At 63.3% G+C, this 15351-nt stretch overlaps 1 protein-coding gene across 2 annotated transcripts in view; it reads right to left on the reverse strand.

Moving 5' to 3' along the window:
• Nucleotides 1-15351, reverse strand: part of COL5A1 (collagen type V alpha 1 chain) — a 144818-nt gene that overhangs the window by 62749 nt on the left and 66718 nt on the right. For both annotated transcript variants that reach the window (XM_061154202.1, XM_061154201.1), the window contains exons 10-20: nt 15193-15234; nt 14921-14983; nt 8550-8624; nt 7792-7884; nt 6329-6385; nt 5481-5534; nt 5133-5186; nt 3712-3765; nt 2519-2572; nt 1319-1372; nt 361-405 (exon numbers count right to left, since the gene is read on the reverse strand). In XM_061154202.1, the coding sequence (XP_061010185.1) occupies nt 361-405; nt 1319-1372; nt 2519-2572; nt 3712-3765; nt 5133-5186; nt 5481-5534; nt 6329-6385; nt 7792-7884; nt 8550-8624; nt 14921-14983; nt 15193-15234 (645 nt within the window). The remainder of the gene's footprint in view (nt 1-360; nt 406-1318; nt 1373-2518; nt 2573-3711; nt 3766-5132; nt 5187-5480; nt 5535-6328; nt 6386-7791; nt 7885-8549; nt 8625-14920; nt 14984-15192; nt 15235-15351) is intronic.

A 15351-nucleotide genomic window follows, 5' to 3' on the forward strand; every position in this document is an offset into this window, starting at 1 on the left:
ACCCCGGACGCCCCCTCACGCACCCCGGACGCCCCCTCATGCACCCCGGACGCCCACCTCACGCACCCCGGACGCCCTCCTCACGCACCCCGGACGCCCCCTCACGAACCCTGGACGCCCCCCTCACGCACCCCGGACGCCCCCGTCACGGACCCTGCACCCTGCAGTTCTCTCCCTGACTCAGGCTCAGACCGACTCTCCAGCCTTGTCCTGCTCACCTCCCCGTGTGGCCCCCCCATTCCATTCCCAGGAGTCCCCAGAGTCATCTGTCTCAAGGCTGAGCCCTCTCTAACCTAGGCCCTGAGTCGATACCAGAACATCAACGAGAGACACAGAATCCCGCCCAGCCCGTGCACTTACAGGCTCCCCAGGCAGCCCTCTGGGCCCAACTTCTCCATCGTCGCCCTGTGGGGGGAAGAAAGGCAGAAGTTAGGGACAAGTCGTGCAGCCTGGGACCCAGGGAGACACCTTTCCTTCATCTCTGCCGGAGTCTCGGGCCTGGGGCTGCTCCGGCAAATGCCAGAGCCAACACTAGTCCTTGCGACAGCAGGGAAGGCCCGGCACGTCCTCCTCCCGGAGGGTGAAAGGTGAGGTCAGGCTCACAGACCACAGCCCCAGGGAGGGGAAAGCCGGGCAGAAAGCATCCCTGGTTACCTGCCAGGTACAGAGACAGACGAAAGATAAACTGCCTAGCAGAAAGCAGACAGAGACAGGGAGATGATGGATGACAGATCAGATTTAAAGACGGTCAGACAGATGGATGGACAGACGCATAGATAGATGAGAGACAAACAGGTAAGAGATGGGTGATTAACAAATGACAGATGGAGAGATACATACATAGAAATGTAGACGGATGACAGAAAGTTTAAAGATAGGAAGGTAAACAGATAACAGATAGACGGATGATGGATCGATGCAGAGCGCCCAGACCCCCAGCGCCCCTCCCGGCTCGGTCCACACAAGCGCATCAGTCTGCCCCACCTCCAGGGCAGGGAAAGTCACTTTCCGGCTCCCTCAGCCTCCCTCCCTGCCCAGACCCTGTGCTCCGCCCCTTGAGGCCTCCCCCTGCCGCTTGCTCAGATGCTGAGCTCATCAGCTCCCCCACGTCTTTCCTGAGATCACGCCCCGGGGCAACTGGTCAAAGCACTCAGGACGCCCACATCCATCAGCGTCAAGGTCCATGAGCCGCATCTACCGGAAGTTGGGTGCGGCCCACTGACACCCCGCCCCATGCAGGTGCCCACCGCTGCCACATCCGCACAGTTTTCAGAGGAGACGGGCAGCTGGCGTGCCCGACATGCAGCGGGATACGTACCCTTTCTCCGTCTTCCCCCGGAGGTCCCGGCGGGCCGGACGGGCCAGGGTCGCCCTAGGAAGGCAAGCAGGGTCAGCACCAGCCCCCCAGGTGGACGCGCACGGCTGTCTCAACCCCCCGTTTCATCTCTCTCTGCTTCCGAGGCTGAAAATCACACCCCCCTCCCGGGCCTTGCCCAGAGTCACAGAGGACCCATCGAAAACACGGTGCCTCCTGGCTCGTCGGGGGGCGTGGCTGGCTGGCGGGATGCTCCCCGGGCCTCGGAGTCCTGGCGGCGGCTCAGCTAGAGCAGCACCAAGGACCCCAGGCGCCCCAGGACCCGCGGCAGGGTCTGAGCGGCACCCCGCCGGCCTCTCCGTGGGACGCAGGCTGCACCCCAGTCCCACGCGGCCCCCTGAAAGGGCCACTGCTCCGCACTCTGAGGGTCAGTGCTGGCCCGCCCGACACCCTGCACTCCATCCGTGCTCAGCACGTGCCCGTCGCTGGCCCGGCCTGATCGGGGTCCCTGGGGGCGGTGGGGCGAGCGGGCGCAGCAGCTCTGGCTAGAGCCCTACAGCCGCCTCCCGAGGCAGCACAGACGTGATGGGTGACCCATGTGACAAAGCCAACACGTGTGTGCCGTACACACAGACATGTGCCCGCAGGTCCAGGGTGTGCCGAAACATCAAAGAATTGACATCAGAGAAAATGGGTCAGGCAGGAACCGTCCACGGAGCTGCCGGGAGCATCGGCTGGGGGCACCTGAGTTGCATCAGACAAGCCCAGCCGCAGCCCCCACCCCACTGCCGTCCACGGGGGAGGCCACACCGGGGGAGGCCATCCACGGGGGAGGCCACGCAGGGCCGGCCCGCGTCCTGGAGTCGCCCCTTTAATGGTGCGGAGAGTTCTGGCCGGCCCCCACAAGGGCAGCTGCTGTGTTTCCTGACAGTGTGGAGGCCCCTGAGCAGAGGCGGCTTCCCGCTGCCTGGCCCCTTGAGGGACAGACCCCAGTGGCCCTTTAGCTGTCAGCGGCAGTGGAGAAACGGGCCCTCCATGGGCTGAGCTCGCGTCCCCAGGACGTTCTGTCCATGTCCGGCCCCACCCCCATGAGGTTCACGTAGCGACCACTCTGGGATCGAGGGTCTGGCCCCGGGGAGCCTAAGGCTGCCCCAAAGGGCCCTCACACAACCGCTCCCCGCGGCCCCCAGACAGCAAACTCACCCGGTGGCCCTTCTCGCCCGGCAGCCCCGCCAGGCCATCGAAGCCGCGGTCACCCTGCGGGGAGGACAGAGGGCAGCTCAGCGCAGGCCCCAGGCGGTGGTCCACACAGCATCTCACATCCGGGGCCCCCACTGGCCACCACCCAGCGCACAGGCCACAGCCCTCGGTCCATGTTCCCATCTCTTTCCCCAAAACCCCAACCAAGGCCACACAAAGACAAATGGCTTCTGTCCCAGAGCCACGGACAGTGAGACCTCAGACGCGGGGCTGCAGAGTCCGTGTGTGAGCGGGCACAAGGGCTCCCGTGCCGCCGTCTGCCTGTGCCTTTCACCGTGACACGCCGGGGCCCAGAGCGGTGCCCGCACACTGTAGGTGCGCCTTCTTGTGCGGTGGACGGCTCGGCACCGCCCTTGGGCCCTGGGGCACCCCGGCTCCCCGGCCAGCCCTCCTCCCGCTGCCCAGGGGGCCTCCTGGAGCCCAGCTGCCCGCCTCGTGTGTGGCAAACCACACGAGGGAAGGCTAGTTTAGCCTGGCATGCTTTTGCTGTCGAAACAAGACAGTAACCTCCTGGGACAGACTCGGGAAGCTTCTTCTCCTTTATCACCAAAGGTCCCTGAGATCAGGAGGGCTCCAGGTTCGCTCGGGGCTCACAGGGGGCACCCGGGGGCCGGCCCACGCCAGCTCCGGGGTGGGAAGGGCAGTGCCCGAGAACAGCTGCCGTCCCCACTGTGGGCTCCTCGTATGGCCCTGGACAAACTCTTGCAGGGTGAGAAGGATGGGTACCAGGAACAGGGCCGGTCCACCCCAGATTCGGGGACAGACAGACAGGCCCGCCACACCACGGTGGCCGGGGGTCGTGGGCTGCCCTGGGCTGCAGCCTCCTCAGCCAGGGCAGATTCTGCCCTCAAACACACCTGAACTCCCCGTGTGCAATGTCTACTTGCTCCCTGCAACCCCGAGGAGCTCGGACTACCCCAACCTGGGCAAGAGGACTTCCTGCCCTTGGACTTGGGTGACCATAAAATTCAGCCTGCTGACACTGGTCCTCTCGTCCACGTGCCAGAGGGCTGATCCAATCTGACCCTTCCTGCCCCCGGATGAGGGCACTCGCCCTGTCTTCAGCATATTCCTCACAGTCGACGACAGGGGTGATGCCGACCGTGCGGGCCCCAGGGGGTGGTGACCGAACCTACCTTGGGGCCAGTCTGTCCCGGCATCCCTCTTGCCCCGTCACTGCCGGCTCGGCCCTGGAACAGAGCGGGACAAAGTGTCAGCACAAAGGAGCGGCCAGCGCGAGGAGGACCCCGAGCAGGGCTCCCTGTGATGTCAGACAGAGGGCCCCACACACCCTGCAAGAGGCTGGCCCAGAGGACCCAGACCTGCAGTCCCGCTTGCTGTCCACAGGCTCTGGTCTTCCCAAGCCTTACCATCCTGAACCTCAGAGCAGGCACAACCCAATTAACCACCTAAGTGTCCACCACGGACCAATCACAGGCTCCAGCCTTCCCAAGCCTTACCATCCTGAAACTCAGAGCGGGCACAACACAATTAACCACCTAAGTGTCCACCACGAACCACTGAACCCCAGCAGAGGTTAGAAATCTAAACGGCGGCCCTTTCAGAACTGGCCATGCACCCCTCTGCCTGTGGACCTGGGGCCTTGAGGGGCGGCCTCGAGACAGCCATGCCTGAGAGCCATTCACTCTGTAACGTCCCTTCTAACTACGATCAGCTCCCGGGACGGAGGCCCCGGACTAAGGAATGACCTGTTTTTTTGCCTCAAGTGCTTTGCAACTAGAGCAGGAACGGGCAGACCAGGGGCCAACGTTCCCCACAGAGGTTCATTAACACGAGAGACGAGTATTGCTTTCACTCAGCAGAAACACTCAGTTGATGGAAAGATCCGCTAGTGAGAGTTTGATGTGGGTTAATCAGGATTTCCCGAGCTCGCGTGGACACTGTTCATTAATTTATGTCGGGTTAGAAAGGCGTCACCTCGGTCAGTCACCACGGTCACCTGGAGGGAGAGCACTCCCCTCCACTAACACGCCGGGCCAGACAGAGAGTCGGAGGCGGGGGACAGAGAGGGGCTGCGGGGGGTCTGAGAAGCCACCGGCCATCCCCCCCAACAGAGCCAAAGCCATTTCTGGAGAAAGGAGGCTGCCCCAGAGAATGAGGGACCACTGATGGTGTTGTCTCTTACACGCTTGCTCCCAGAGAACCTGGGAAACCGCTTTAACTCAAAATGTGGGTTAACAGGGAGCTCAGCTCGGGGCTCTATGATGACCTGGGGTTGGGCCGGGGAACTGGGAGGCAGACTCAAGATGGAGGGGCTAGGGGTGTACTTATAGCCGATTCACATCATCGTACGGAAAACAACACATCAGCGGAAACTAACAACAGTGCAAAGTGGTTACGCTCCAATTTAAAAGAACATGTTAAACTGTGTTCAGACGCTCAGGACGGAGGCTGGGGCAGGGGAGCTCGCTGCCGTGGGATGGGACCCACCCAGCCCTGGACACAGACATGCCCTCTGAAGGCGGGGGAGCCTGGCCGGCGAGACGCAGCGTCACCACGGCAGACGCAGCACCGACTCCCGCCGAAAAACACTCACCCTTCTCCCAGGCTTTCCTGCCGGGCCAGGCGGGCCCTGCACGCCCCGTGGACCCTGTCCGGGATCAGAGGGCAAAGGTCAGTAGCGTGTCCGCTTCTCAGAGGACAAAGCCAAGCCTGGTCCCCGTGCTTGCCCCCCTGGCCGCCCAGCTGCCAGCACGCAGCATCACGCGGACAGGGCGCAGGGTCCGCGGCCCTGAGCCAGGGCGGGACGGAAGGCAGCCCGCGCGGTCCCGCTCCGGACCCCACAGCCACTGAACATCGAGAGGGCAGCTCCCCCCGCTTCCCTGACCAGAGGCAGCGACAGGGCTCCGTCTTCCCAGAGAGGCCAAGGCCCCGGGGTACGTACCTGAGGCCCCATGTCTCCTGGCTCGCCCTTCAGACCTCCGCTCCCGGGAGGGCCCTGGGGGGACACGCCTGGTTAGGGGGTGCCCGGCACAGGGGTACAGGCTGTAGGGTGGCTGGGGAGGGCAGGGAGGGGGAAGGACCAGGGGCTGCCCCCTGGGCAGGGCCCCCGCGGAGCCCGCCCGCCGCCTTGGACACACCCCGAGGGACGAGGCAGTCATTTTCCTGGTTTGCATCTCGTCCCAGGTTGGAGGGAAACCCTGGACGGGGGCAGGGGGAGACCCCTGCGCTCAGCACACGCTCACTTCTCTCCAGGATGGATCTGCCCTCCATCCGCCGCAGCCCGCAGCCCAGGGCCGGGTGTGGACGTACTTGTCCACGGCAGGGCAAGATCGCCAGATGCCGCGAAGGACCAAACACCCCAGGGTCAGGGGCCAAGCCCACCCCCTCCCGGGGAACAGAAAGAGGGCCCCGTGGGCCTCGATGCCCCGGCTCCCTGCAACTGCAAGGGCCACACACCCCCCTGGAGACCCCTCTCCCTGGCCCCGGGGTGCCCGGCACACGCTGCCCAAGGAGTTAGGTGGGAATCAGGGTCAGCCTCACACTGAAGTGGTCTTGATGGTAAATAGCCTCAAAAGAAAGAGGCTTGGAGCCCCTGGGGGGGGGGGGGCGAGGCAGAGTCGTGATCAGTACAAGTGCAAGGGCTTCCCTGCCCTGAGGGCAGCCCGGGCCTCTGGTGCCCAGGGAGCCCCTCACCCCCCGCCCCCAAGATGCTCTGACCCAGTGAGCTGGGAGCCTGATGGGCAGGGGCCAGTGAGGGGCACCCACCCCCACACCCCCAAGATGACTTACCATGGGACCCGGTCTTCCAGTGAGACCCATCGGGCCAGCAGGCCCCCTCAGCGCCAGCTGCAAGGCAAAACGGAACATGCTGAGAAATGGCTGGTTTACCCGTCCTGACAGGTGGGAAGGGGCCAGTGTGAGAGGCCAAGGACAGAAGCCTCTGGCGGGGGAGGTCACAGGGACCCCGGACCCACCTCCTCCGATCCTCTGGGCTCCCGGCGGCAAGCACCAACGGGGCGGGCAGAGGGGGGGTGGCAGCCGGGTGGGTGCCCACTCACTGCTTTGGGGGTGGGTGCCTGGAGCCTCGGGCTGACCCTTCCTTCTCCCCACCTGCCCTGGCCAGCCCCGCACCCTCACAGCAAGCGTGAAACGCGGCTGCCCTGGGGGGCTGGCTGGGCGTGTGTTGTGCATGAGCTGAATCACACATTCCTCGAGAGGCACTTTCAGGGCCCAGGGGTTATATCGGGGAGCCTTCAGGGTGAGTGAAGTCCTTGCCCCAGCCACGGGGACTCCCCTGCACCCCTGCCCAGGTGCCTGCTGCCTGCCCGCTGCTGAGGCTCACTCCCACTGGCTTTCTCCAAGGGCCTCTTCCACACCCATCGTGCAGCTGTTTCCTGCACGAGGCCATTTCAATTTTGGAACATTCTGTATTATAAAATCTTAGGAGCCCATCACCCACTTGGCTTCAGTCAACACACCCACAGATTCAAAGGCCAGCCAGGCCGGCCTGTCAATAAGCCCCGTGGCGGGGGATAGGGCCTGTCGCCCGCTGACTGCATTACACGGCAGTTTGCTCCACGGCAACGACTGCGTACCCGCTACCCTGTAATTCATTATCCACGCACTCTGATCATTAGCATCTATCCGTGGCGATGGAGCTACATAAATATCGCCAAACGAGGGACTCCTCGGCAGCTCCTTGTGACGCCCCATTACGGGCACTCCAAGGAAGGATGGCCCGCCCCACCGGGTGGCATTTGCTCTTGTCATCGGCAATCAGCAATCTGGAGCCTTGTCAATTAAAACGCAATTCACTCATCAGCTCGTTTGCCGATAGCAGAGGCTCCTTGGGACCCCCCAGGCTGAGTGAGGGGCTTCGGGGCCCACGGGCTTCCCCCTGAGGTTCAGGCTCGACCCAGCCCCATCACAAGGGATCCCCGAGGAGTACATGGGGTCTCTCCAACCCAGAGCCGGGAGGAGGCAGTAGATGGCCGAAGAAGACGGGGTCAGCAGAAGCCAAAGCGGCTCAGTGGCTGTGTCCATATCTGGGAATCTGGACCCTCAGTGTGGACAAGGGACCCCTGAGAAGCTTCCCCCACCTCTCCTGGTGCTCACCAGGGTCCCCAAATGTGCAGGGATGACTGGACAACCCCCCAAGCTCCTGAGTCCCAGGTGAGCACCCCAAGTTGGGAAGAGGGGCTTCCCCTGCAAGCTGGGCTCCAAGCAGCTCCCCAAACCCCAGGGCCACTCACCCGGGCCTGCTGCAGGATGGCTTGAGCTTGGGACTCCTGTGCGGAGACCATGGGTCCTTTGGAGCCCGCATCGCCACCCCCTCCAAACCGGAACTGCGGATATAAGAGTGGGGTCACTGGGGTTGCACGGGCATGGATGTCCACTCTGGACCCCAGGGCTGAGGGTGTCCAGTGGCCTCTCAGGTGACAGCAGAGCCTCGGGGGAGCTGGCTGGGCAGCTTTCAGCCCCGGGTCTCCGCCTGCTGATTACGCCGCCCGACTGCCCACACACGGCTGCCCCGTCTCTGCCCGACAATTCCAGCCCTGGGGATTCCCACCCCCCAGCATCCATGACATCTCTCCTGAGACCCCAGAGCCCCGTGCCAACACCCCTGCTGAGGGGCACACGGGCTCAGGGAGGGAAGGATGTCTCCCGGCCCGGGCTCCACGAGAGGGAGGTGGCCTGGGTCCTCTGCAGACCCCCAAGGTCAGGAGCAGGTCACGTTCAAGAAGGGAGTCGGTGGTTTGGGGGTCTGAGGGCGAGGGCAGGTGTGCGGTGATGGAGGCGGACACCACACAGCTTCCTGCAGAGCTGGGCTCTGCTCCCGCCCTGGACACGGTCGAAGGTGGAGACCCCGATCCTGGTGTCCACCCTGCTGGGCGGCAGAACACTCCCAGGAGCTATCTCCACAGGACGGCTGGCCCGGGTTGGAGCCCGTCTGTGGTCAGGGGACCCCCCCTCACTCTGAGCCCCGAGCCCACCCCCCAGGTACACTCACAGGCAGCATTAGCATGGTTCCAGGAGGACCGGGCAGCCCGTCAGCGCCAGGAAGGCCTGGGCGTCCAGGGGGACCCTGCGGACAGAGGGCGGGAGAGCGGGTCAGGGCCCAGGAGGGAGCTGGACTGGGGCGTCGTGAGGGGGCCGAGGTAGGGCCCGCGGGAAGCCACAGCGAAAGCGCAGAGCGACGCAGGGCCCGGAGCCCGGAGGAGCGGCCTTCACTGCGGGCTGAGGACGAGGAGACCCCGGGCCCGGGAGAGCCGAGCGAAGAGGCAGAAAGCCTGGAGTCTGCGGTCCAGAGCGGCAGAGGCCACCCCGTGGGAGGCGGGCATGGGCGAGGCGTTGCAGCTTCCACGGCCCCGGGAGCATCCCTGCTGGGTGACCCCTAGGCTGGGCAGCCCAAGGGCCCCGGTGCTGACGGCTGAGAGGCCAGCTCATCCCCACGCCCCATCGGCCCTGCGGGTGGGGCAGATGCCGCACGGGCCACGTCTGCTCGTTTGGACGGACACAAGGGGCCGGCATTCCCGGGGGGACGGGCAGGGTCACAAGGCCTCCTGCGCACTTGGAGGCCCCACCTCTGCACAGACACCAGCTCAGCGCTCGCCCGGCTGGTCCCCGACACCCCCAGCCCCCGGCAGAGCCTCTGACTGGTTCTGGAGCAGGTCAGGCCTGGGTGAGCACAGCACGGGTGCGTGCGAGCATCGTCACTCAGTCATGCCCGATTCTCTGCGACCCCGTGGACTGTGGCCCACCAGGCTCCTCCGTCCATGGGATTCCCCAGGCAAGAATACTGGAGTGGGGTGCCATTTCCTTCTCCAAGGGGAGCCTCCCGACCCAGGGAGAGAACCCTTGTCTCTGATGTCTCCTGCGTTGGCCGATGGGTTCTTTACCACTAGCGCCACCTGGAAAGACCCCTGCAACATGAATAATACGACTTCTTGTCAAAAAAGCGTTTTTATCACTCAGCTTTTCACAGAGGCAGACAGACGCCCAAGCAGCTTGCCGTGGGCGAGGTTCGCGTGCAGACAAGTGCAGCCTGCCCCCCTCAGTGAGACAGACCGCCACCGGCCCACGGCGGGGGTGCTGGTGGAGCCCTGCACGCACGACCGCAGCGTGACGCTCCTGGGGCAGACGCACCTCACTCCCGAGCCCCGGCCCAGAGGACCGAGCACGGGGCTCCACCCCAGATGGGCTGAGAAGGGCACGCCCGGCCCGGCCCGGACCTCCACCCGCCCGTCTTCTCCTTCACGGCTGTCTTACTCCAGGGCTGATCCCTCCCCTTGTGAAATGTGGCAGAACACGGCTGCCTGCAAAGCGGAACGTGAACGCTCCCTCTCGTTCCGCCAGGAGGAGCCGGGGATAAATGCCTGCAGGTGCCCAGGGAGGCCAGAAGCACACACACCGAACACGTGATGCGTATCACGCCTGTGAGTCCATGGGCCGGGCGGCGGTTCTCCTTTTAGGAGGTGGTCTTGTACACGTGTCTGGCAGTCTGAGCCTTCCGTCTAACGCACGTGGAGGCCTATTTGTGAGCTCGGCCTCACTCCTTCCAATGGCCTCGGAGCTCCCTGCCTTCACGGGCTCATCAGTGATTGAATCCGTCCTCCTCTCACGTGTGTTTGGGTCCAGTTTTCATCAGGACACAGGCTGTTGTGATGAAGCTTCAGGCATCTTTCTTTCCTCTTTTTTTTTTGGCTGAACCGGGCGGCACACGGAATCTTAGTTTCCCACCCAGGGATGGAACCTGAGCCCCAAGAGTGACAGCGTGGAGTCCCAACCACTGGACCATCGGGGGAAATTCGGACCATCTTTCTTAGATAGGTTCTCAGAAGCAGAACTGCTGGGTCAAAGGATTTCTGCGGCAGCCCGCTGCCCTGGTTTTTTATTGCTAATAGGCACAGCTAAATGGTCCTAGCTTGCCATTTTCGAAAAAAAAAAAAAAAATTCCCAGAAGATAAAATTTACTTAAAAAAGAAAAACCCAGGGAGTGTTTTGCCAGTCAGACTTCCTCTTGGAAATTCTACCCTGAGAGGTGCTCACCGCTGAGCATTCCGCCCCGAGTCGATCCCAAAGCAAACCCCCAACTCAGAGCTTAGAGTCGTGTGTCCCAGGGATGAGATGCCGTCCATGTAGTGTCCACACCCATGTGGTGCAGGCTCACACGCGTGTGTGTGTGTGCGCGCGCATGTAGTGCTGGAAGCCAGGAAGCACATGGGGCAGCCCCTCACCCACTGAGACCCTCCTGCTCTTTCTAAGCTGCAGGGCTGAAAATTCAACCTCGGGGCCCCAAAGCTACTCAGCCCTCATGCTGACATTATCAACTAAACTGAAAACAATCCCCAAGAGCATGTGGGTAGACAGACAAAAGTCTGGAAACCCTGTGAGAGAGAGGGTTTACCTGCGGGAGAAAACCCCCCGTTTTAAGGGATCCTCCTGACACCTTAAAATCTGACGCGAGTCCCATGCAGCCCCGCGCCTGTGCTCTCTGCTCGGAGAAGCTGCCAGCCAAACTCTGCCAGGCCCCAGGGTCTGTGTCTCAAAGACTCGGCCCCCCCAAGCCAAAACAGGGGTCTGCATCCCAGCCGCCCCGCCACCCTCCACTGGACTTGAGCCGAGGACGGGGCTGCTCTGTCCACGGCCTGCGTTGGACGTAGGGCACGCCGCAGCCGCCCGGCTCAGGGCAACGTAAGAAGAGCCGGCCGGCCTCTGTGCGTCTTTAGATCAGTGCCCTGAGCTGGCCAGGCAGGCGCTGTGAAGCACTGGTGCCGCGGGGCGGCCGCACGCAGACCACGTACAGACACCCGGCCCCCCCAGGTCAGCAAGGCCGTCCTGGCGCCGCGCCGCCGCAGACAACAGGGAAGAGAGCGCTCAGACACTGAAAGCAGCTGCCGGCTCCAGCCCCGCTGGTCCAGAGCCCGGGACTCAGCAGCAGGCGGATCGGGGCTCATCCCCGGCTACAGAGCCCGGCTGCAGCTCACCACAAGGACGGGCAGCGGGGCTGGGCGGGGAGCGCCGGAGCGCAGGCGAGCCTTTACGCTGCGATACTTCTGCTTTCGGGCTTCAGAGAGGCCCGGAAAAGGGGAGGAGCCGCGTTGGCCCTCAGGTCCTCAGTGTCGGGGTGGCTCGCGCAGGTCCGATCCTGAGCGGTCGCAGTTTGGGGGAGGCCAGAGGCGTTCTCAGTGGTCACTTCCTGATCTAGATCCGAACACTGGCTACCCCTGCAGCCGGGCCAGAACCTGGGGGGAAGCCGCACCCCCACCCCACCGCCCGTCACGCTCACATTCTGTAGCAGGCGGGGGCCGGCAAGTCCCAGACGAGCTCACTGACATCTGAGCCCAGGAGGCCAGACGGGCCTGGACGGAAACCCTGGGGGTTTCTGCTCCCAGCCCGCACCTCTCGGGAGGACCCCCACCCCGTGCGCTCCCTAATATGACAAAGGGTTCCTTCCGGCTTCCAGGGCTTCAGGGTTAACAAGGAGACAGGTGGCCCCAGCACCACGCTAGTAATGCCCCACCACAGCACGGCAGGGGGCAAGCAGGTCACAGAGAGGACGCGGCCCCTCCTCCCCCGGGGAAGCCCCACATCACCACGCTTGTGGCCGGGACCTCACAGACACTGGCTGTGCAGAGCAGGTGACTAACCATGTGTCCCGGGCTGGATGACTCCACGAAAGACGTCCTGGGCACACAGGGGCGCCTGGGACCCAAGCCCCACACCCAGCCCCCAGGAGGCGGGAGACAGCACAACACCCCCTCCTGTGGGCACCCGTGGTCACGCACCGCGGCCTCTGCAGAGCTGGAAGCTTCCTACGGGTCTCAGTGGACCCTGCATCTTGGCCACGCGGCAGGGACCTGGGCTGTGCCCCATCCCCAGTCCTGAGCGTGAATCCAGCCAGCGTGCCCAGAGCCCACGCTCTGCAACAGAGAGGCCTACCACAGCCAGAGAGCAGAGTCTGCTCTCCACAACTAGGGAAACACCTGCACAGCCAGAAACACGTAAATAAATAAGCAACATAATTTTAAAGAAGGAAGAGCGGCAGAGTCCCAGGATTGGGACGGGTTGGGGTGGGGGGCAAGGATCTTCCCGATTCCCCAGCGAGCAGCTCTCACGTGCAGACGGGCATGTGAGGCCAGGCAGATGATAGCGATCAGAACACGCCACCCCAAAACAGGCCTCTTCAACTGAGAACTCACAGATGCGGGGAAGGCCCCTGCCCTCCCCGGCCAGCCTAAAAGCAGGCCACATGCTTCCCTTTGCAAAGGTGGTGGGAATTCTCCAGCACCCACCCGCCCGAACCAGGATGACGGGAAAGGGGGGCAACGCTTATCACTGGAGGTGGACAGTGGGCACGTAGGTGAGTCTGCATGCAGACCTTCCTGAACCATCCTTATCTTCTGAGTTTCCGCCCCCTCCCACCATGTATTTTGTAATCACTTCTCCACAATGTACTGCTTTTTGTTAAAATGGTATATAAGTTCTCAAGTCTAACCACTTATCGGGTTTTCACTTCTATATTAAGGCCTCTGTACATGTGAAATTAAGAATATTAATGAGATGATTTATCTTTTCTCCTGTTAAGGTCTTTGTTCAGTTTAAGTTGCAGGTCCAATGGACAAAACCTAAGAGGGTAAAGCTTTCTCCTCTCCTCCCTGGGGATCCTGAGGTCACCCTACCAGCAGGTGGCCGTGTGGGTCCTGACTCTGCATCCAGGGTTCTTTCACAGCTAAGGAGCAGAGAACCAGTAGATCCGGGCACTGAGAGGATGCTGGGCTGTGAGCAGGGATGATCCTTGGAAGAGAACTGGGACCCGAGGGTGGGCAGTGTCAGCTGCTGGAATCAGCCCGTCCCCCTGGGAAGGGGCCCGGGAGGGCCGGGGGGATGCCGGGGTCCCTTCCATCCCCGAGAACAGCAAGCCGTAGAGCAGGTGATCTCTCTGCCCACCCCACACTGGTCCCTGTCTCCTGAACCCTGCCTCGAACTCCAGAGAGCTCAGCTCTAAAAGCCCCAGCTTCCAGGGTCAGGAGCCTCCACCCTGCCAAGTGTTTCAGGCACATTTAGATCCTCAGCACCGGAGCAGGACCCAGCACCGTGGACACCCGGGGAACGTGCCAGGTGGACACTTGAAGCAACGCCGAGCTGGTGGGAGACGCGGTCTGTGCTATCCGTGGCCCCGGTGGACGGCGTCCCATCCTATGTCCAAGAGAGACCGCTGCTCTCGCTGACATCTGAACCTAGCCCCACCCCGGGCCCATCCGAGGATGGCTCTGTAAGCAGACATGGCCGTCACCCCGTCTCACGCAGACCTGTGGCGCGAGCTGGGTTAGAGACGGCGGTCCCGGGTCCTAGGTGGGGAGGACGGGCCTTCATTTGCTTGGCTCACTTATTCAGCTGTAGCCGAGGAGGAAGTGGCATGGATGGGTGGGAAGGCCACCACAGAGCCAGGGCCCCCTACTCTGCCCCCAAAGCCACGGGCTCAGGGAAGCAACACGTGAGACTCCCGCCTGGTGCCCAGTCTGACCCGGCTGCCCTCTCAGGCCGTGCGGCCCCCTGCTCCATCTGCAGGCGGCACCTCACTCCGCCCGGAGCATTGCCCCAAAGCCATGGCGTCCGACAGCCGAACACCCCCTCAGAAGCAGACCCCAGTCGCATCCTCCCCGAAACCGTGAGGTCCTTGCTCTGCCCCGGGCCGTGTGCCAGGCGTCTCTTAGGTGCAGACACGCTCCCAGGGCCTCTAATCTACAGCCGCACACGCTTATTAGCACTGAGTCTGGCCGCGCTCACATCCGCATCCATTAGACCAGCAGGAGAAACAAGAAGGAAAAAGTCAAGGTGGACAAGAAGCCACAGGGCTGCAGTACCCCCAAGCCCCCACGAGGTGTCAGAGCGAAATTTCAGCATCCTGGGCTCAGCCCGCATCTCCCCTGCAGCTGGCAGCAGGGGACGGTCCCTTTGACCCACAGCAAGTTCTCCGGTGTCTGTCGCTTGATTCCTAACAAGGAAGCTGGAGGGAGTGGGAGGACGCCGCGGGCCCGGGAGCCCCAGGCGCCCGCGTGTCAGCCCCACTAACGCACGGCTGCGGGGCCAGACCTGTGCACCGCCCCTCCCCCAGAGCCCCCAGGGGTTCACACCCCAGCTTCTTGCAAAAGTGGCTTGTCCCCAGCTCAGGGCCAGGCAACGGTTCACCCCAAAATCAGAAGAGAGCGGGCGCAGCAGGGGTGGCGTGAGAGGTGACCGGGTCGGGGCAGTTTGGGGAAGGACGTCGGTGTGTTGTGGTCACCCGTGCGTGTGAGGACAAGGCCGGTCCCTTAGTGGGGGGCTAGGGGGACGCCCAGACGAAGCCACCGAGCCCATGATCCCAGGGGCTGTCCTTACCCTTTCTCCAGGGTCACCCACTTGGCCTGTGGGACCCATCGTTCCTGGAGGTCCTGGGAGACCCTAGAATTAAACACAAAATCGGGCAGAGTTAAAGATGCAGCCACAGGGCAGTGCCCGCCTGCCAGGAGAGGGTGGGCGTGGGGTGGGGAGCGGGGCGAGTGCCCACCCCAGGGCGTCCGCCCCCGATTTCCATGCAGGAGCGTTAAGGGGCCTCCCTGCACCCCGAGGACCTGCCCCACAAGTCACGGGAAATGAAACAGGACACTCACCGCGGGGCCTTCGGGGCCGGGTGGCCCCTCGAGGAGCATGCCCTGGAAGAGACAGGGAGAGCGTCTGAGCTCCCAGGACGGCCTCCCCCCATCCCGAAATGTGGACCCGGCCTCCCGGCCCCAGCCCCGAGCTCGGCTCCTGGGCCGTGTGGCCCGGAG

Source organism: Dama dama, chromosome 11 (assembly GCF_033118175.1).
Source record: "Dama dama isolate Ldn47 chromosome 11, ASM3311817v1, whole genome shotgun sequence".
In the NCBI taxonomy this organism is placed as follows: Eukaryota; Metazoa; Chordata; class Mammalia; order Artiodactyla; family Cervidae; genus Dama; species Dama dama.